General features: G+C 40.0%; 2 protein-coding genes across 5 annotated transcripts; both read right to left on the bottom strand.

The window, feature by feature from the left end:
• Positions 1-3,376: 3,376 nt before the first annotated feature.
• auh (AU RNA binding protein/enoyl-CoA hydratase) lies at positions 3,377-12,542 on the bottom strand. Its single transcript, XM_047569911.1, has 10 exons — positions 12,277-12,542; positions 10,554-10,621; positions 10,053-10,140; positions 9,768-9,854; positions 9,183-9,275; positions 8,264-8,320; positions 7,553-7,740; positions 7,389-7,439; positions 5,964-6,011; positions 3,377-4,976 (listed from the first exon to the last, which is right to left on the bottom strand). The coding sequence occupies exons 1-10, from the start codon at positions 12,500-12,502 to the stop codon at positions 4,899-4,901; spliced, it is 984 nt and encodes a 327-aa protein (XP_047425867.1). The 5' UTR covers positions 12,503-12,542; the 3' UTR covers positions 3,377-4,898.
• Positions 12,543-13,889: 1,347 nt separating this feature from the next.
• nfil3 (nuclear factor, interleukin 3 regulated) lies at positions 13,890-20,852 on the bottom strand. 4 transcript variants are annotated; one of them, XM_047570303.1, is made up of 3 exons: positions 20,658-20,852; positions 17,859-18,059; positions 13,890-17,724 (listed from the first exon to the last, which is right to left on the bottom strand). In XM_047570303.1, exon 3 carries the CDS (start codon positions 17,618-17,620, stop codon positions 16,241-16,243), a length of 1,380 nt encoding a protein of 459 aa, XP_047426259.1. In that variant the 5' UTR covers positions 17,621-17,724; positions 17,859-18,059; positions 20,658-20,852; the 3' UTR covers positions 13,890-16,240. The 4 variants fall into 4 exon arrangements, with proteins under 4 accessions (XP_047426259.1, XP_047426260.1, XP_047426258.1 ...); XM_047570304.1 differs by having other exon boundaries at positions 20,789-20,848; XM_047570302.1 differs by lacking the exon at positions 17,859-18,059.
• Positions 20,853-20,944: the final 92 nt, after the last annotated feature.

Here is a 20,944-nt window from a genome sequence, read left to right on the forward strand (position 1 = left end):
CTAAAAATCCTACATCATGTAAGAAAATCAGGAAAACTTTGCTTTTTTTCACCTTTATTTATCAAACAACACAGCAGACAAACAGGCTAAAGGCCACCAGAGAGAGCAATCATATGCAAATTAAAACCAATTGATGTTGTGTAAAACAAAAAACAAGGAGGGATTGGATCATATTGTACTGTATGACAAGAGGTTCTTTGTAACCATGATTGTCCATTGAAATGTTAAGGGTCCTCATGATCCATGGCTTAGATATGCAATGGGCCAGGATGCTGTTCAAGATGGAAGGTTCTTCTGTTCATCCATAACCTATAGTCCATTCTGTTTACAGTAGAGGAGATAGTATTTCCAAACAAAATAAGCATAGATTCCGTAAATCATCTTAGGGTCCAGTGAGACTTTGATTCAGTTGTGTCCATAATATAAATGATCTGAAACAGTTCATCCCACTCTGGAAAAACACTTCCTTTCTACAGCAAAATGTTTCTCTGAACACAGACTGTTGTCAAAAAAACATGTGATGCAATGCAGTTGTAAACATGCCCTTATTTCCACATTTATGAAATGTGCTGTTGGTAGGAAATCCAACACAAGCATACAAAAAAATAATTGCTCAATTTCAACATTTAATATTTTGCCTTTGTATTATTTATTAAAAGACACAGTGTGTAAATAAGTGGCATTTACAGCTCACTATCTTTTGTAAAGACAGCTTCATGCATTGTTGTGAGAGTTTGCTCTCCAGCTCCATATGATCTGCTGATCTACTGTGCCACAGCTGCCCAGGTGACTAACAACATGTCAGTAAGGCATTAAGTGGGCTTAAAGGATCAGTTCAACCACATTAAAGAAGGAATAACAGTATGTGTCCCCCCCACGGAGTCTGTGGTGCAGACAGGGTTTTATTTATCCAGGTTTCTTCTACAATAAGTCAAACAATATCCTATTTACTTTACTGCCAAGAAACAGTTTGTAATGATGCCCTCACTTCAGTTACAAAGTCTGAAGTGGTTAACTATAGTAGAAATACAGTTGAGATAGCCTACGTTGGACTTTGAGGCGCACACCACCTGTTGAGAAACTGTTGAAACACAAACAGCCCGTCTGCAAAGCCAGGGAGGAAGAGCTACATCTCCAAGATTGCCGTGCGGTGACAAAAACTGTTCCTAAGACATAAATGAAAGAGGAAAAACAAAAAACAAAAAATTAGTGAAAGATGCCGTTACAGTTGAACCTTATACATTTCCCATGAGAAGCGGCTGGGGTGCAGGCCTCCAGTATTGGGGAACCGGTCTTTCTTTACGCAACTCTGACTTGTGGTGGGATTCCCCCCGGCTTAGAGTTGGGACATCTGCCGGAAGGAGGCCAGCCACAGTGGTGATGTTCAGTCTGGTGTCAGGCTCTGTGCAGCAGCAACATGAAGCCACAGGGCAGGCCTGCACGCAACCGCTGGTCAGGGCCTCAACAGTCACACACGTGCCTTCTACTTATATCCTCATGATAACCCCGATCCAACCATCAGCACTGTATGTAAAAGTTCACCCTGACAGGAGCCTGCTTCAAAGCCTGAGCACTAAACCCCAATCAAACAATGCACACCAACATGGCTGTAGCCTCTGTAATGTCACCCATTCGGTGTCAACACTCATTGCTTTGGACTGTTGGTTAAACTTTTATTCCAGCCTTGAGATTAAAATAATCACTGTATCTACATCCAAATTGGAGGAAATGTAGGAGCTATAACCATTTTTTTTGCAATCCCCTATGCTGAAGAGCTCAAAGGTGATAGCTCACTGGTAGCTGTTTCATGGAGAGTGTGGGATTCTGTCCTTCACTATTTCCTTATCAACTAAGCATTATAGGTCTGGCGTCGCCTTCAAGAGTCGCATTTGAATTTGGAGACTGTTGGTGTGAACTCAGCAATAATTGTTCAAAGGAGCTCTCAATGAAAATGAAACATGCCATCCTGAGGCTGCAAATCCATGCAAATCCGTTAGAGAAGGAGGAGAAGGAACATTAGGACTGGGCAAGTTAACAGTAAGGTAGATTCTTAGAAAAGAGAATGTTACGACACTCAAACGATCACAGGATCCCTTCTATGGAAAAACAACATCCAGCCAGGTGGACAACATCATTTAGGGGGCAGGCATAACCTTATCCAAGTCTACCTTGCATAATGTGTTAAACCAGTCTTTAAACTAGAGCAAATACAGAGGGTTCAGGTGCAAACCCTTCACAAATCTCAAGAATAGAATAGAATCTGTCTTTGGACAGGTGGAAGACAGAGGAAGAAAAATATATGGAGTCCTTGAATGGCTCATGTTCTGAAGCATGAGCCATTGTCATGTGTCACAAGACTTTACTGATAGAAAACAGGACACAAATTCTGAAGTATGTAAGGGTAGACACTAATGTAGCGGTACATATTCTTGTATTTGTACAGCATTTTTCCACCCCTTGGTTCTCAAACACTTTACAGTCACAGTGACGCATCTACCCATTTGCTCACACAAGCATGCACAAATTGACACACCAGTACCAAGCATGGGGAAACTGGGGGTTCAGTAGTACTTTAGAATCCAACCACTACCTTAGACACCCATTCCACCTACTGAGCCACGGCCATTCAAGGTGTTTCACAATACAGGTGCACAGTGTTCCGTAACATACCGTGAAAGCAACCCAGGAGCTTTTGAAGGTTTTCTGCAATGGAAGGGACACTCACCTGATCTATACCCTATCAAGGATTTCACTTGCTAAAAACAAAGCCAAAGTCAGAAAGATACAAAAACAAGGCAAGGCAGCACAAAGAAGGAAGCCTTTTGTAACCAATGTAGACTCAAGACTCTGCAGTATATTTATGATAATGATAGTCTAAGTAAACTTTGACTGTTCAATCATTTGGATTTACATCTCAGGAAGGATGAAAACAGCAGCGTTTCATGATTGTCTTCATGTTTGTTTGTTGTAACTTTGCTTGGAGGTCCTCTTAATCAGGGATTTTGTACCTTCAGCTTTGGTATTTGGCATTTTCTACTGGTCTGCATTTTCAGAGTGTATTTTGTCATTTCGATTTTTACACCCTTGTGTAGATCTGATCAAAGACAGTAGTCAAAGTTCTGATCATTACTTCTAGTTTTATTCCCTGAATGTCACTTTAAAGCAGTCCAAGTGATACACTTTCCACTGTCTCTACCTGTATTTGAGGTCACTGCAGATGAGATGCAGTCCCTACTTAGGAAACATAAGACAGTATGAACATGTTTACACTGCATCTCACTCACAAATCTAATCTAATCTAGCCTAACCTAATCTAAAACTGCATGTGGACAGATTTTATACACTTAAAGCAATACAAACGTAGTAAGGAGGAACATTTCTGTGTGACAGTTGTTTTATTTGTAGCTGTGTGATATGGTCTCACTTCACTTTGTGTTCCATTCTACAGTTTCATAGAAGCAGTTTGAGGCTTCATACTGGTTTACATAAAAAAAAAAACATCAATGAAGACACACATTGTACAAATGAAACAGCAGCAGGAAATGAACAGAATGGCTTTCAACTGTGTGGACACAGCAATGAATGCTCTCGGTGGTTATACACAGTGGGTCAAAAAAAAAAACATGAACGCACACTTCCGTAAACAAGGCATCCGGTCAGCAAGAATTTGTTGACGTATTTACGCTGTAGCCTGCGAAGCAAATTCTGCCAATATATTCATTACTATTACACAGTACAGTACAGTGTCTCGTTCAGAAAAGCAGTTAAAGCAGTTTGCTTCATATCAGTGAGTGGCCTCAGTATGAGCAAACTACCAATTAAGTACCATCTGAACAAGAGAAGTCCATCCAAGCAAAATCAGAAATCACTGCATACTGTAGAATCATAACTTTGCAATATGTGACTATCTAAACAATGTATTTTTAATAATAAACATTTCTGAAATGTTTTATTGTCTTAATAATTGCATTTTCACAAATGTCCTGTATTAATAATCGATACCAGCAACAGATGTGTGCCAAGAGCCACTGAAAACACACAAATCCTTTGACCTTTCCAGCTGATCTATGGACGGATGCTCTTATGAAACACTGACATACGTATCAGTGTACTTGCAATGCTGTCTCTCTAAAAATCATTCTGGTGGGCACGTGTGAATATCTGTGATTAAAACATCTTTAAAAATATTACTGATATCAGTCTACCAAAATCTAAAAAAACTAAACAAAACAAAAAAACATAGGAAAGCTGGTCAGTTAAAGACCGATGAGATTGATCTCATAAAATAAGCTCTGGCTTGTAGATAAAGGAGACAACTCGGGTTTTGTTGTTTTTAATCAATTCCTCCACAGAGAGGCAATAAAGTAAGGAATCATCACAGCTTGAACATAGTCTCAAATTAAAAACTCCACCCTCCCAGTATTAGTAAAGAAAAAAATCTGTCTGTTCTATGCCTTCATGCAGAAACCTGTAGTGTTGTGGAGAGAATGTTCCCATCCAAAATAATAACCCTTCATTCATGAGCAGGATTCACAGAACTAAGGACGGGTTCGTTACTGAAGAGGCTGCTGTTAGTGACTATCCACCAGTCATACTGTAAACAGCAATAACCATGGGAAGTAGATCATGGTTTATTATTAGCGGTGGCCAATGATTGGTTAGTTTGCTTGTTTTCTCAAATCCTAAAGCAGTTAGTCGACTCACCCAGTTAAGTGGTTTACACTTTAATCACTGGCAAAAACATCAGCAAAGAAGGACCCTAACGTCCTGCTGTCAAACAAGGCATCCTCTGGGTACTGCACAGGTTAATGTCTAGATGTGTACAGTTTCACCCATAAATATGTTGGAAGCAGAGAACAGTAGGAGAGCTGAAAGCAGGTCGTTTCTGGAGTGTGGCCTCACTCCCCCTTGAAGTGGGGACGCCTCTTCTCCTTGAAGGCAGCCAAACCTTCCAGGCGGTCTTTAGTAGGGATCACCTAAAAACGACACAGACATGTGAGTGCTACAATGGATGCATCTCTGTATTTGAAGCCTGTCACAGTGGAATGTTTACTCCATCTGTTGATCACTTTCTTGAGGAAGATCCTTCACTTAGGTGCTGGATGGCTGAAAAGCCTCTATTGCTGACAGTAATGTTTGAATAAAATCCAATATAATGGGAACTTTTACGGCCCAGTGCCATGTGTTGTGTATATGTCTGTTTTCTCTCTGTAGCTTAAGCTTTCTTATATGCTTTTCGTATAGTTTCTGTTTCGTGATTTAAATGAGTTAATTTAATTATCAGTTATTGCACAGTTCTGCTTCCCTGGTTGTTTTTCGCCTGGAACAGTTTGTAACTCCCCACATGTGCTGCACTAAAGTAGGGATGGAACAATTTTTCCACCATTGTGGGTCCCACTTGTGTTCTTGTGCAAACGAGTGAAGCAACACACAATCCTGCCAAGGGTTTCACATTACACAGGCCAGTAGCAAGTTGTTTTTACCAGAACTCACAACCCAACACGCACTCAATGTACTGTAGTTACATGTGTAATACTGTCCAAAATATGACATTTCAACCAAAATCTAGTAAATATCTGAGTAATAATGTAGGTGTCACATTTAGGGAAAACTGGGCGTGGTTTCTGAAAAGCCTCTGAACATAAACATGGTGGCAAAATCCATCTTACTAACTTTTTTCACTTTCTAAATAATTGTATTCTACCATACACAAATACATCTTTAGTAATGATGCAATAAAAGAAACAGCTATGTGTTTTATTCATGCTTTTATGCTGATGTTCATTGGTTCTAATCTGTTCCTTTATCCTGAACATATACTGTCATTCTTAGATGAAACCAACACAAATGAATTCAACATATATTAAGACGAGGCTTTCTGTTGTACATCCTTAACATTTCTTATATAAGAAATCTAATGCATATTTCTAACAGCTGGGTAGTTGACTTGTTTAAATCCTCACCTGGGCATAGCATGCGTCTTCAATTGCCAGACCTGTAGCCAAGTCCACCTGAAAAAAAGAAGCATCTGTCAGTCAAAGCTCACAATGCAACAGAGCTGTTCTCCTCATGTGACTCAATCCTGATGTTTTCCAGGGAACAATGGGGAGAACTAATCTAAAGACCCAAAGATCTAAACCAAAGAGGTTTGTTGTCACACACATCAAAATTAATTTTTGACTGTGGTCAGTTTCCCTTTGCCATGTCCATATTCTCAAAGCACATGATGCCACAAACACAAAGGGATGTGTTTGAAAGTTCTCCTGATCTAAAAGTTACACATACAATGAACACAGTTAGTAGTTACACTTTCTTCATATCTTCTTTTGTAAATGTAAGGTACACTACTATCCCAGGCTGACATCCCCATAATGTATACAGCCTTCAGTACCACAGGGCAACTCTACACCCTTGGGCCCTACCATAACCGTGTTTTATTACTACCTTGGTGACCTTAGGTAAAAGGTAAGCCCTTCTTCCTCAAACCCCCAGACTGTGTCTCCACACAGTACATTACGTCAGACATGTTGAGAAGCAGAGGATTCCAGAGCTCTGTGCTCACTAAACTTTCAATGTGAAAATGATCTGAGATAAATACTTTGGTTTTCCATTGTCTGAGACAAGGTCAATTCCATCCAGCCTTGGCTATACTAGACAGCGGTGTGTAGCTAATCAGTATCAGAATCACTTTATTGATGCCAGGGGGACATTACTTTTCATTACAGCAGCTCCTACCCAAGTGTGCCAATGATAAGAACAAAGAGCAATGCAGGCAATAAGAATAAGTTAGAGAATGTAAAAAATATAAGAAATATGTATAACAATATGTACACGTGTAAGTGAACCTGTGCTCTGAGTTGTTGCTCTACAGTGACATTGAATATGGGGTACTGCACAGCCAGTGGGGAAAAATGATTGCACATGGTGAGAATATAAAAGGAAATATATATACACAAGTATATGAAAATAATGAAGTGAAGCCTGTGTTATTGCACAATCTCAGGATCAATATAGTTATAAACATGGCTTATTTCCCATAGTAGGTCTAGAGTCTAATAGTATCCAGGGAATATGTACTAGTACATGAGATAAAGTGAACATGAGTTATCGCACATTATCAGTATGTTAGAAATAAGTATGGGTTCTGCACCCTCAGAGTGAGGAGTTGTACATATTAATTAATCTGCACACTACGCTTCAACCTTACTTCCAAATAAAAGAGTTATTTTATTCATGGAAGTGGATGGTGCCTCATACATAACTGGTGCCATCTGGTTATGGGTGAGACATATGATTTATCGTTTACAAGGCTTTTGTAAATGAAATATTCATTTGAAATGGGGACCGAGAAGTGTAAAAGCAGACCTCCACAGATCTTTAAGACTCACCTCCATTCCCTGGTTGATTGCCAGTTTTGCCATCCTTATTGCAATTGGACCCTATTGAGCCAAAATCCCAAAATATGTTAATCACTTATACACTTTTCACCACTAAGTCGGTTTTTCACTCGATGAATACAAATGTCTGCATGTCAGTAATGTGTTCTGGGTACCTGAGGGTTGATCTCACGAGCAAGGTCCAGAGCCCGTAGGTAGGCAGCATCTCCACTGCTATTCTGCTCCACAGAATGATTGACAAGACCCAGGCGGCACGCCTCTGTTCCATCAACCACCCGTGCAGCAAAGATGAGCTCCTTAGCAAGAGAGACGCCAATCGCCCTAGGCAGGCGCTGTGTACCACCTGCACAAAACAGCAGCATGAAAAACCTGAATGGAATACTGCATCACCCACAGATCACAGTTTCCATTACCCCTAAAAATGTGCAAAACCCAGATATTGTGTTTAAAAACTGGGAATGAAAACACCTACATTTCAAAATACCTCTCAAATATTGCTAAAAAGTCTTTACACTCTAAAGAGGTGGTTTTTCAGACGTATCGATATAAAACTGTATCACAAAAGTACAATGGAAACACTTATTCCACAATCCCCGTTCCCAACGTCACTGGAGATGAAGTGAGCAGTTCATTTGAAGCCCATTACCTCATAGTGAAGTCTTGTGTCACGAGAATTTAAGAGAAATAAGTGATATCGCAAGAGGAGACTTCACAAAACATCTTTCAACAGAAACACGTACAAAACGCATCTGTACTTTATGGAAGTTTCAGAAATATCGCTTTCATTTAGCAAAAAAGTTCAATGGAAACACAGCTAATGATTACAGATCTCTTAGTTTAGTGTGCAGTCTGCCTGCAAACCTTACCTGCTCCAGGAATAATTGCGAGTTTAGTCTCCACCAGTCCCATTTTTGCATTACTGGCTAAAGAGATGAAAAAGCAGCATTATTTACACTTTCAATAATAATTAAGAAGAAATATTACATGAGTTAATCATTTAGAATATTTGGATCCTCAAAAGGTCACAATCCTAAAAAGGTTAAAAAAAACAAAAAAAAAAACACAACAATGGCCCTGTTCAGACCTTCCATTAACACCTGTCCTGGACAATCTGATTCAAAGTGACTAGCTTAGAGTACAGGTTTGAACATATCATATTTGAGTGATCTGATCTCTGACAATATTTGGAGGTGGTCTTGGTTGCATTTGTCTAAATTCCTTTGGTAGTGTGTCCTGAGTCTCATTAAAGACTTGTGTCCGCGTCCTCTGCTTCAATCATTCAAAATAAAACACAAAACTGCTTTTATAAATGATCGGAAGTGAAGTTCGTTCATTAATGAGAGCCTTATAAAATATTGTGTCATTGTAGCTGACAACTAATTAAAACATAAGTAAATAAGTAAGAATTAACAAATAAAATTATTTAGGTTAAGTTAGGTATTTTTTCAATCGTCAGTGTCTTTACTTCCATTTATTACCTGAGATTATGAAGCTTATGGAAGTGGGACACACGTCGTGATGCACTGTAATGTTTGAGTGAACACATGTATCTAAAGCTGGCCGCTAAGGATTGGATTGTCCAGGTCGGATATTAATGCACGATTTGTATGTACCTCAACAAAAGTAATATTACTAAAAACATAAAAGAAAACGTAATTTTATAATGTGTTAACTGAGACCACTCCCTGGGAATTACAGAGGGTGACTACTGAGAACGAGAGGAGAAAAACTGACGCTAAATAGTGTTTTGCTCAGAGGTCGGAGGAAGATTTAACTAAGACTTACAAGAAATTCTGATGTCACAAGCAAGGGCCATTTCCAAGCCTCCGCCTAGGGCAGCTCCATCAATTGCAGCAATTGTGGGTACTGGCAAGTTACCTGTAAAAGAAAAGACCGCTCAAGTTAAGAGGTGTACAAGGAATCAACTACATCAGGCCATTAACAAAATTCATTTTCTTCACTACAAAAGAAGCTCCCGCTGCATCCAGTCATGTCAGAATGAGCCAGTTATTGATTACCCAATACTTGCTTCACAAAGGCTGAGTTGTGTACCCCTCAATATTAGACATAATCAACTGAGATGTGTACCCAGCATTTGGCAAAAATAAGCATTGTGACTGTAATAAGGTCACAAAAAAAAAAAAAAAAAAAAAAAAACAGGACATAAAACACCCAAAATATATCTCTATTGCTGTGTAAATTCATTCTGATTTTTGGAATACGTCAAAATTTCCTTCCTCTTCTTTTAAGTAGCTATTGATTACAACAAATATTACATCATAGCAAAGGACAAATATTTATCATTAGAATTACACGAGGATCACCATCTAAAGAGCAGAAGTCTTCCACTTCATTAAATCTATTCTTTACCTAGCTCTGTGATGAGGGCTCTTGCTTTGGATACAAACGGTCCCACTTCACTCTGGTGCATCTTGGCTCTCTCCTTCAGGTCTGCACCTGCACACAGACACCAACCAGTGGCATCAAGCCAAAGTTCTGTGGCTTCCTAAAACATGCAGCCGAGGAGTACAGTATGGAACATGAAACAGGGCTTTGGGGCGCACCACAGCTTCTAAATATCAAGCTGAATACACAACAGTCAAAATGTAAATATGAACATAAACGACGAGCGCAATAACAAAAAGAGAAGTGTACCTGCACAGAAGATACCAGGAACCAAACTGCATAAAATCACACTACGCACTTTGTTATTCTTCTTGATATCCTCCACAGTGTCAAACATCTGAAAGACAATTCATTTTTTCATAAAAACGTTTCAGTAAAGACCTTACTGTACACACATTATATATTATTACAAAAAACATTAAATATTATACCCAAATCTATGAATTGCTGAATCGTCATATTTGAGCTGGAATTACACTTCTCTGAGGATACACATCTTGTCTGATTGGCATAGTGCAATAGTAGCCAGCAAGCTGACTGGTTGATTCATATTGTGTCAGATAAAGTTTTGGACAAACAATACCAAAAAAAATAAAAAATTTAAAAATAAAATGAAATGTCATAAACAGGTGGAAAACAAGCAGACACACAAACATTATCCATGTCTGACAATACCGGAATACCAACTAAAAAATAATTTAATACTAATCAAAAAAATAAATTAAAAAAAAGTTCGACAGCAATACGTACCATTTTGACAAGGTTTTTGCTTATGGCATTTTTGGCTTTTGGACGATTTATCCCAACGACAACAATACCTGAAAGACAAATGGACATAGAAGGTGCAACGTCTCGCTGATTAACTGTAATAATGAAGAGCAGAAGGTGAGACATAATTTAACATGATTAACATAACAAAACACACAAGCATTAATCTACCAAAACCACATCGCAAAATAAAAATAAATGCAATGTCCCTGTTCTACACAAGTTGAAATTAAAACATCAAACTGCCAACTGAGCCATTTGTATGAAGGACGGGTTCTGAACCAGTACCTCAGCCAGTGTGGAGCTTGTATAGCAGATTTCTGGCAGATATTACTCATTAAATGACTAATCTACATTAATTTAAACTTCTTCAGTACCATTGTGCAAAAACAACAAGGTTTACATCAATTTTTACAGTCCAGTGTTACCTAACATCCAGTAAAAAAAATCAGTCACTTTCAAATTGAAAGTGAATAAATCAAGGGGCTGCTATCAAAACAGGGAGGAAAGCAGATGCTTACAAGTTGGACAAAGTTCATGGATTCAAATAGTGATTTGATTAGTTCTCGTAGAATTTTACTGATCCCTTCAACAGAGAGACAAATATGTAAAGATTTGGGCGAGGAAAAAAAAATTGACTGAACTGAGGGATACTGCTGGGGTATTCAAAGAGAAAATGACACGGGGAGACACATTAATATCTTCTAGACTCTGGTTTCACACTGAAACTGAAGGAGCAAACATCTGTTTTACCTTCACTTTTTCTCATCAGTTTCACATGTGTGCAGTATTTCAGGATGGCTTCGGCAGAAAAAGCCCTTGGGAAAGTAAAAATGTCACTGCAGTGACATGCGATATGACATTATAATCGTAACATTATAATCGAGCTCTCTTCTGTGGCGACTCTGGGCACTCCATGTGGCAGACAGTGACAACCTTGTGGCGATGTCTGACACTGACTACTAGCAGAGAGTGAGTCTCAGCCAGTAGTCACAGAGCAGGCTGCTCTGTTTCTAATCACTGAAATGCCCATAATTAACCCTTTATGGGGCAAGGAAGCATATATGGTAACTTCGGCCACTGTTCCTCTCAGTGAGGTTTAGAAGCACGTGGTTTTCATTCAGTCAACCAGAAAAGATCAAGAACACTCTCTCCGGTCAAAGGTGGTCTTCAAGGTCCAACTCTGCATGAACACTGAGTGTAACTGCTTTATTAGCTAACACAAAGTGTCCTAATGTTGTCTAATGTGATGATGTTAACAAGTGCCTGAATTAGCACTTATGCTCTAATGGTCTAAATATACATTTGTTTACCACTTAATGGCTTTGGACCATAAATGGTTGATTCATTAATCTTCATTTTCTCCTTACAGTAACACTCTAGGGTTGAAATTTAGTATTCCCAAGCACTTAAATGAGTGCCAGGCTATAAAGAGTTAATGCTGTTTTACTCTGATGACTGTATTTTTCGAGGCCCCCTGCTAGTCTTAATGTTTAAACCAGCGGCTTCAGTTGTTTTAAGTAATCGTAGAGGTGAGTGAGGGGTATCCTTTTACGCTACACGGTGACGTCAACGCGTACCTTCTACTTTAAGCGGATTGCGTCTCTGCACCGTTTCACGGTCACTTTCCGTCGGTTCAAATGCTAACGCGACTCTCCCTACTGCCCTACGGACGACGAGGTTTCGTCAAAGCCGGGCAACTTACCGGTGTCTTCGTCGTCCAAGTACCTGACGCGCAAGTCATCCTTGCTGTCGGAGCTGTAGTGTCGTGCTGCTGCTCCGTGGCCACTAGTGCGAGCACAGTGCGGGCTGGTAATAACATAGTGTCTGGAGCAGGAGAGGGCAGACGCCAGCCTGGACGCGCTGTCCCGGTCCGCTGCTTGCAGGCGGAAGGCTTGCCATAGGGCTCTGCGTCCTGCCAGGACCGCCATACTGGAAGAGCCGCAGTGTCGTTTGACTTTCAACTTTGAACTTAGTCACGTGCTGCTGTCACGTGACGAACTTGGCTTTAACTTTCAGCATCGTTTCGTTAATCTCATTCTTTTTTACTGTAATGCAAAGTTCGTACACGACTAGTTTAAAGTTGCATGGTATGGGTGAAAAAATATATATTTAATTTCACAACTATTCAGCTTTATGGTCTGTAGTGTAGTGGGGTAGTAACAAGTAAAGTGGTTATTTCACACAGTGTGCTAATATTAGACTGTAATTTTTCACAAGGGAAATTGTTTAGTCACAGTAGCTTCGTTGAGCATAAAAGACACACTCTTTAAAAGAAAGATACAATAAAATTAGATTAAAATAAAATGTAATATATAGTAAAATAAAATAGAAAATAATGTAAACAAAAAATATATATCCATAATTAGCGATGAGATAGAAGAATATACGGTACATACATAGGAATAAGTCAGGTGCAATAGTGTTCATTAATATGGAGTTAAAAAGGGCATGAAAGAATTTCTGTAGCAGTCACAACAAACAGTATGTAATACCACTATATTGCTCTGATATACCGTATAACTTCCAGTTGAATAATAAATATGATTTGCACCTCTTTGAGTTTTATCAGACCTATTGATAAGAGTTCTGACAACATTTACAACACCTGTGTTAAGTGTCACAGCTAAGCCAGCATGAAAAGTTGACATGGAGAACAGCCTGTTTCTCCTTATTAATCACATGTTTTTGAACTCATACTTAAGTCACATACGAGGTTTTAACCAGGCCATTATACCATATCATTTACCGTAATGTTAAGACTATAGTCATTGTTACTCTGGAAAGGATTGTACCACTTTCAGGATATCTTTAGTTTGAATGAAGGTTTTCAGGTTTCTGTCTCTTTAAATTCCTCTACCACCCTCAGTCTAGGAGGTAAGTGAGCCCTGTGTGTTCTGGTTTACTATATAGCGTTACTAATGTTTGTGGATATTTTGTTTCTGTGATTCATCATCAGATTTCACACCGCAGACCAGTTGTCCACCGTGGAACTGGATAGATTTAATCTTTCCAACCTGCAGTGGGCTGCTCAGACTTGATCGCTAATGATTTTGTTTTTTCTTTTTTTCTTAAAGAAAATATGAATATTACAACAATGTGTGATTTAAATCACACATATAAACATTAGTATCAGCATTTAAAATTACAGTCGGAATCTGTGTTTGACCTTCTGTTCTTGCCTCCCTTTCCATGGAAAAAGAGTGATTTGTTTACAAACACTTAAATGTATGTCATATTACTTATAAAGTATTTGTAAAAACTAAAAAAAAAGGTGTGTTCTTGGATAGTATAAAAACAACACAAATGCATACATGATCATCAGTGACAGGACATTTATTGTAAACAAAAACACACCATTACAATAAATCTTGAGGCTGCTGGGCAAAGAGACAAAAAGATAACCATCACTGGTATATTTCCAAATGTGACCAGAAAATGTACACTATTCATCTGAAAAAAAAAATATATATTTGACATCATATCAACAACTGTTGATTTAAATTAACTTTTTCAACTGTTACAAATAAAATCATGTAGTTTGACATTATCATCCCAAAATGGCTCCAAGAAATTAATAAATAAACTATTTGATAACAGCTGACAGGTCTGAATTCCATGACATTTAATAACATGATGAAATACCATGAATTGTAAGAGTACAGTGACTTCTTAGTAAAGCAAATGTTTTGTTGAAGCTTTCTAAAATCCAGTTGTAGTCACCACGCAGTCACATATTATTGGTTTAACCAGCGGCCTTGAAGGTTTAAGTAATCAGTAAAACTACTAAAACATAAAACATAAAAAAACAACAAAAAACAAAAAAACAAAACGAGAAGCAAAGGCTATTTGGCAAACAGTGAACCAGTGAATGTAGCGGAGCCTATTTAAAAGTTACACTAAAGTCAGAGGCAAAGCATCTACCTGCTTTTTTTTATTATTATTTTTTTTAACCTACACCAGAGGCAATGAAGCGTGTACTGTGATGTCTTTGAAGTTGCTTCTGCAGTACTACTGTTTATTGAAGTGATGGCGGTCAGCTGCATTAACATTAATCAGAACATGGGAAAACACAAATGCTGTATTTTATGGGTCTGAAACACCATTATAAACTCCTGCAAGGTTTCCTGAAAAGAACTAATTTGAAACTCAGAATACAGAAGACGGGAATGTACTCTACAGAAAAGGTCAATTTAAAGGGACAGTGTCTCTGAAGTGGGGTTGCGTGAGGCACTATCCACACACAGTGGCTATCCGATGGCAAGGTAAAAGCTGTGATGCAAACTGAGATTTTTCTTTATCTTTGAACTACTGTATGTAATTCAATGTTAACTCACATGTGTTGGTTTGCCTGTTCAGCTGGCCTTCTGTGATCTTACTAAATAGTCTATAGGTTGCATTGATATGGAATTTGAATGAATTAATCTGTCATCGAACATCAAGCATCTCCCTTTCATACAGTATGTATCAAACTGAATTTCCAGTAAATGTCATGAAAATCGCTGGGAAATTATTTTGAAATTACAAATCCTTAAAACAGAGCACATTATTCCTCTAAAAGAGAAGAATACAAACTGTGTTTCCAACTTGCGTAAATCTGTCACCACGCATACACATAAAAGGACATGACAACAGCATATTATTTAAAAACGTTAGGAATTGAAACTTTAAGGCAAACAATGGTCTGTCTGTCACATTAAGTAATGATAGTAATGAAGTAATGATCTAAGGACCTGGGGCCTTTTTTTTAAAAAAACACAATAAAAGCAAAATGACAGGTGGCTACTGACAGGCAGACCCCATGACAGCAGTCATTTGGTAAAAGAAAAAAAAAGTGTCACACATAACCGTGTTCTACACATATGTGGAGTTTGTCACACAAAGACTGATGGTAAATTCTTGCAGATATGTAGGCTACTTATGCTGCAGAGAGATCGGGGTGTTTATTTGAAACCTTTATATGTCTGATCTGCCCCCGTTTTAATTTACTCTTAATAACAACATCTCAGTCATGTTTATCTGCAAAGCATCAAACTGAATACATTCAATATCATGTACATTTTAGCGCTTAACTTGATCAGTCTTTGAGTCACGTCATCATCTCCAATCTGCTGCTTTTTGAAATTCGTTAGCCATTTGATTCCAGTCTTAATCCCTGATAGAGTACTGTCAATGAAACACCTCCTTCCTGGATTTTTACATCGAAAGCTTTCCTGCTTCTTTAAAGAAAATAACCCCACCTATTCCTGATAGATTTTTACAGTAAGATAAAAACTGCGTGAAGTGCTACACTTGGTAAATTAACAGAGGTTGAAAAATCTTTAAGTATCAGGGTCTGGAACTGACAATGGAAACAATATTTGTGTTAGAGACAAGGAATTGAGGAGCCCAGTGGTGGGTATGATGTAACTGTTGTTGGAACAAGTGCGGCGGTATTGTACATCATATAGAATTTATCATGTGAACTATTACAGTACAGTACTATTGCCGTACAATACAGTAATCTGACTAGCAAACAGCCCTTGTTTGGATCACAAAGGCTGTTTGAGGCTCTTGGCATTATTTAAACACCTTTTAGATGATTTTTTACCAAATTAAAACACTGCTTAACTTGAATGTGAACAACACAGTGCAACAGCTGTTATGGCGAAATGCAAAACATACGAGGGTCATTCAGACGAACATCCTTTCGATAATGACTCATGATGATCAGCTGTGCTTTTGGTTGATTCGATCACAGATCCTTGCTCTGTTGTGATCAGTCTTTTCAAAGAGGCCACTTTTGCAGACAGTGTGGCAAGACCCTGTTTGAGATACAGAGCCTCAGCTTCTGAGTGTGCATAGGAAGTTTCTTTTACATCCCCACTGGATTTGTTTGAGACAGGGCTTGGGGGTTGCTTGCTACTCTCAAAGCCACCCTGCAGTGTCCCTGTGCTGCTGCTTTTATGCCAGTGCTCAGGACGCTGGGACCAGTCTTGCATGTTGGCGACCTGTACGGACCAAGGACAGCGGGAGGATTGCATGTACTCTGAAGAGTCCTGAGTGGTCGGGTAGCACTCTCCCTCTGAAACACTCACAGGAGATGAAGACTTTCCAGAGGACTCATACTCAGGGTCAATGGCCTCAACTTTGATATGGATGGTTCTGGATTTAATCCTCAGTTTATGGGGCAAAGCTGAAGAACTGGCATCCGGCACTTTGTGTGTGGAAACAATGACACTTCTTGGGTCAGCTACAGATGGCGTCAAACCTTTGGGGACCTGCTGCTCGTCCTCACCATCTGATGATTTGCTTACAGCACCATCCTCTGAGCTCCTGGGTGAGTTACTGGATGACCTGTTAATCTGCATGAATGAGGCAGGCTGAGAGTAGGCTCCAGACAAAGGGCTGGCCATGCAGTGTTTATATAACTCATACGGACTACTCCGCCCCTGTGCATAGCTGCCATGCTCTGCTGGCTCTTGCTTAACCTCTGCTGTTCTGCAGACAGTAAGGCTACCCTGAGTTGCAGTACATGTCTCAGGCATGTGAGGTGAATGTTTGATGACTGATATGCAGCTGCTGCGCATGTGAAGAGGCTCCAGATCTCGACTGACCGAGCCTTGGCTAGTACTGGGCGGAACTAACTCCTGGTAGAGGTTGACCGTGGCGGGGCTGGATAACTTCTGGACTTCTTGGGCATATGCTGCCGAGCTCACCAGGCCAAACTTCAGCTTCAGCGACAGCAGCTCAGCCTTGAGGGAAGCATTCTCCTCCCCAAGGGCCATCAGCTTGTTCTCAAGCACCATGTCGTTTATGCGTCTCTTCTCCCTGGAGCGCTTGGCTGCCTCATTGTTTTTACGACGCCTCTCCCAGTAGATGGTGTCTTTCTTCTCTTCTGGGATAAACTCCCTTTTCCTCCGACAAGCGGATTTAGCCTTGAAGGGAATTGAAGAGATTTTGTGGCCTATCAAGTCTCTGTTAGCTCCTTGTAAGGCCACCGCCAGGACCAGGGCATCCTCTCCATTGTAGGACTCACTGGAGTCCAATTCTTGCTTGATTGATTGCATATTATCACTTTTTGCTAGTGTCAGTCTGCTCGAAGGTCTTTAACTATACATCATAGCGTTTGTATTCTCCCACTGCCACACTGAATTAATCCAGTTGACAATATCTGTGAAATAACAAGGTGACACAAAAGTTTGACATGTCAGTGTTAAGTTGAAACAAGTTAATCCAGTTGTCCATTTAATGAGTAATATATTTTCACAATGGGATGTAGCTCTCCCTTTTACAATTTATGCTTACGGTTTAATTGACACAGGGGCGTTAACACAGGCACCTTTGCAGACCCGTCTAGTTCCATAGGTGACGTACACCTCCCCAGAAATGTAACAACTGCGGCGATGCAGAGCACAAGAGCTGAGATTGGTCTGCTTGGTAGTGACGCGTTTCCAGTTTAGTATTTCTGCTTCTCCATTTGAATCAATAAAGAATCTGTAAGCTTAACTGAGGAGAAACAAACATTTGTATGACTCATGTTTGTCGAAATTTTGTAATAACGTGCCAAACGTTTGGTGAAAGTTTCAGACACCATTGTTGAAAGTGAACCAGGAAATGGGAAAGTGTTTGGACGGTGTTGTTACAGAGCGAACCACCACCTTACAAGGCACATGTATAAATGTCTAGCACCAGCGGGGAGTCTGTGCTTTGGGTCCATATGTGGGTCAGCGCAATACTATAAATTAGACTTCAGATGATTCAATACAGATCTACATACAGTTTCCACAATCTCACCATCCATTTTGACTTCTCTCCCATATAGCATATCTAATAAAACTATGAAATCATCTTTTTTGTTTTTTGTTGAGATCTGTAGTTCAAAAGGGAATTGAAATGAACAAAGCACAGTGACAGAATGAGTTTCATTTTGTATCAAGCCTGACTGATCCTTCATCATATTCATTCAAATACCCAGGAGTCAAAAAGTCATTATTTTCATAATGAATTGATCACACGTGAATACAAAGCACTATTCCCTGGGCTCTAGGATATAGAGAATGATTAAAGAAAATAATCAGTAGTAAAAATAACAGTAGCAACAAACAATGCTTAGTTAGTGACACATGCCATAAATGTCCATGCCTTAAAAATATAAAACTATAAAACTCACTGACACTCATGACTTTTAACAGCGTGAAAACATGTCCAAATACTGACCATCCACTGATGTACCAGTGGATTTCAGATTCAAATAGCAGTTCACTTATTCTTCCTGTGGCAACACAGGCACTAATGTTTTTTTTCTCTTAAAGTGACAGTTAAGCACTGTTTTCACTAAAGCATTACTTCAGTAATAATAAATGATTACTACTTTACAAATAACATACAGTTTTAATGTAATCTCTAACCCTGGGTTTAAAACCCTGGTTTCAGAAGGGAGTGATTCAATAATGCGATTCAGTGTGTTTTGGACTTCCAAGCTCCCATAGAGTCAGCCATGAAGAAACAAAGGACCACAGACAGCTGGAATCATAACACGTGGCCAGCAGAAGCCTGTAACCTGCAGGCTTCATCACTCACACTCACTCTAACATACTTCCACATAATGTTAATAGTGACTGCTGCAGAAATATCTTGGCTGCAGATGTAAGGAAGGTTGTAGGGCTATGCAAACATTTTTCAGGTAAATGTCTCCTCTGACTTGTCCCCATTTTGAACTCGGATCTCTATTTACATTTGGGAATTGACCAATCAAGGGGAAGACATGTAATGCATAGCTCAATACCTTCCAAATAAAACTAACTTAATGTATGTAATGCTGACTTAATGATGCAATTCCCAACAAGCCCTGTGTTCTGTCTTATGGTAGCGAACTTGTCTAAAATGTGTCATGCCTAATAGTCTCTAACCATCTGATATTTGCCAGAGAGAGCTGATCTCACTAAAGACCTTTCTCTTTGTCTTTTCTTACATCACCAGTAAAGATTGTACAGATGCTGATGTTTGCACAACACAGCTGGCCCTGGGCGAGGACGGTCGCTCCCTTTTGTCTTCTCTAACGGGGCAACATGTGACATGATCAGGACTAAATTTGGATCACACGTGATGAAAATGGGTGGTAATATTATCTCGACGTGTGCTAAATACACTACAGTCGGGGGGGTTAGGGTTAGGGCGACTGCGAGTTTACCGACGGGCCGGCTCGGGGCTTATGGATCGCGGCGGCTTCCCAGCAGCAGCGGCCCGTCATCACGTCCTATTGCCCCAGATTCCTTCATTGTCCGTATTACACAATAACCCCCCCTCAAACCCCCACCCAACCCGACTCAGCTCACGGCCTCCGAGTGGCAGCAATTTCTACGGCTCCAGACATTATGCAATATTTGCCTGTGTGGCAATAACAATATGGGCCCGCGGTAGTTTGCACTGTGAAACGTCTCTTAAGTAACGAACGCGCGTTAGATCATTAACGCTGCGTGTAACAGGCTGTGCTGAGACAATGTGGCCATTCACTGTGTTACATGACATCACTGCCGTGCTTACTCATGACACTGGCGGCTGGAGCTCTACGCCCTAAAAAGTGAGCGGTTAAAACGTGAGGACAAACTAACACACACAGAACACAGCAGACGCCGCTTTGTTGGCCATTCACAACTTGCTCGCTCATTGCGGTCAAAGCGGCCGCAAAGCTTTCATAAATGTCTGCCACATCAAATTCCCGTGTTACAACAGTTTCGTAAGCCGTAAACTCCTGCCACTGGCCGGCCTACAGTACATACCCCCTAACCGGCCATTATTATCCAGCTTTCATCAGATATGCCCCCTTAACGAACACAAATGCAAGCGTTAACACGAATTGCTGAACATGAGCCCGGTCACACCTCTAAGATGAACACCAACGTCGCCGCCCTGTGTTTAGAAAAAATGACTTTACGCAAGAAAAAACACACGTTATCCTCATGACACAGAAATGTAACGAGGTATCCCTGCGCCTCTTGGACGCCCCGGAGCGCGTCAACACAACACCACCCCGCAGACATCTACGGGATTAACGCTAAAGCGTTACAAACACTTGTTAGTGTTATCCTCAAATCAAAACTGTACCTCTTCTACCACCTGGGCAGGGGGGCTGGTCTCGTCTTCCACCGCGTACCAAGCACAGAGAAGCAGTATGGGTTTTCCATCAGTTTATAAGGAAATAACTGTCGACAAATATCCTTCAAGTTACAAAGTACCTTGCTCTCCTCCCTTGGCTTTTTCCTCTCAAGGTGGCTAGTGACTCATGGATCTGTGTTAGTAGGTCAGCGGTTAAGTGTATTGGCAGCGCGAGATTAAATGGCAGCCACCGCAGCCAATCAGGACGCGGCATTTTCTAACTTCGGCCAATGACT

This window comes from Mugil cephalus, chromosome 19 (genome assembly GCF_022458985.1).
Source record: "Mugil cephalus isolate CIBA_MC_2020 chromosome 19, CIBA_Mcephalus_1.1, whole genome shotgun sequence".
NCBI classification, from domain to species: domain Eukaryota; kingdom Metazoa; phylum Chordata; class Actinopteri; order Mugiliformes; family Mugilidae; genus Mugil; species Mugil cephalus.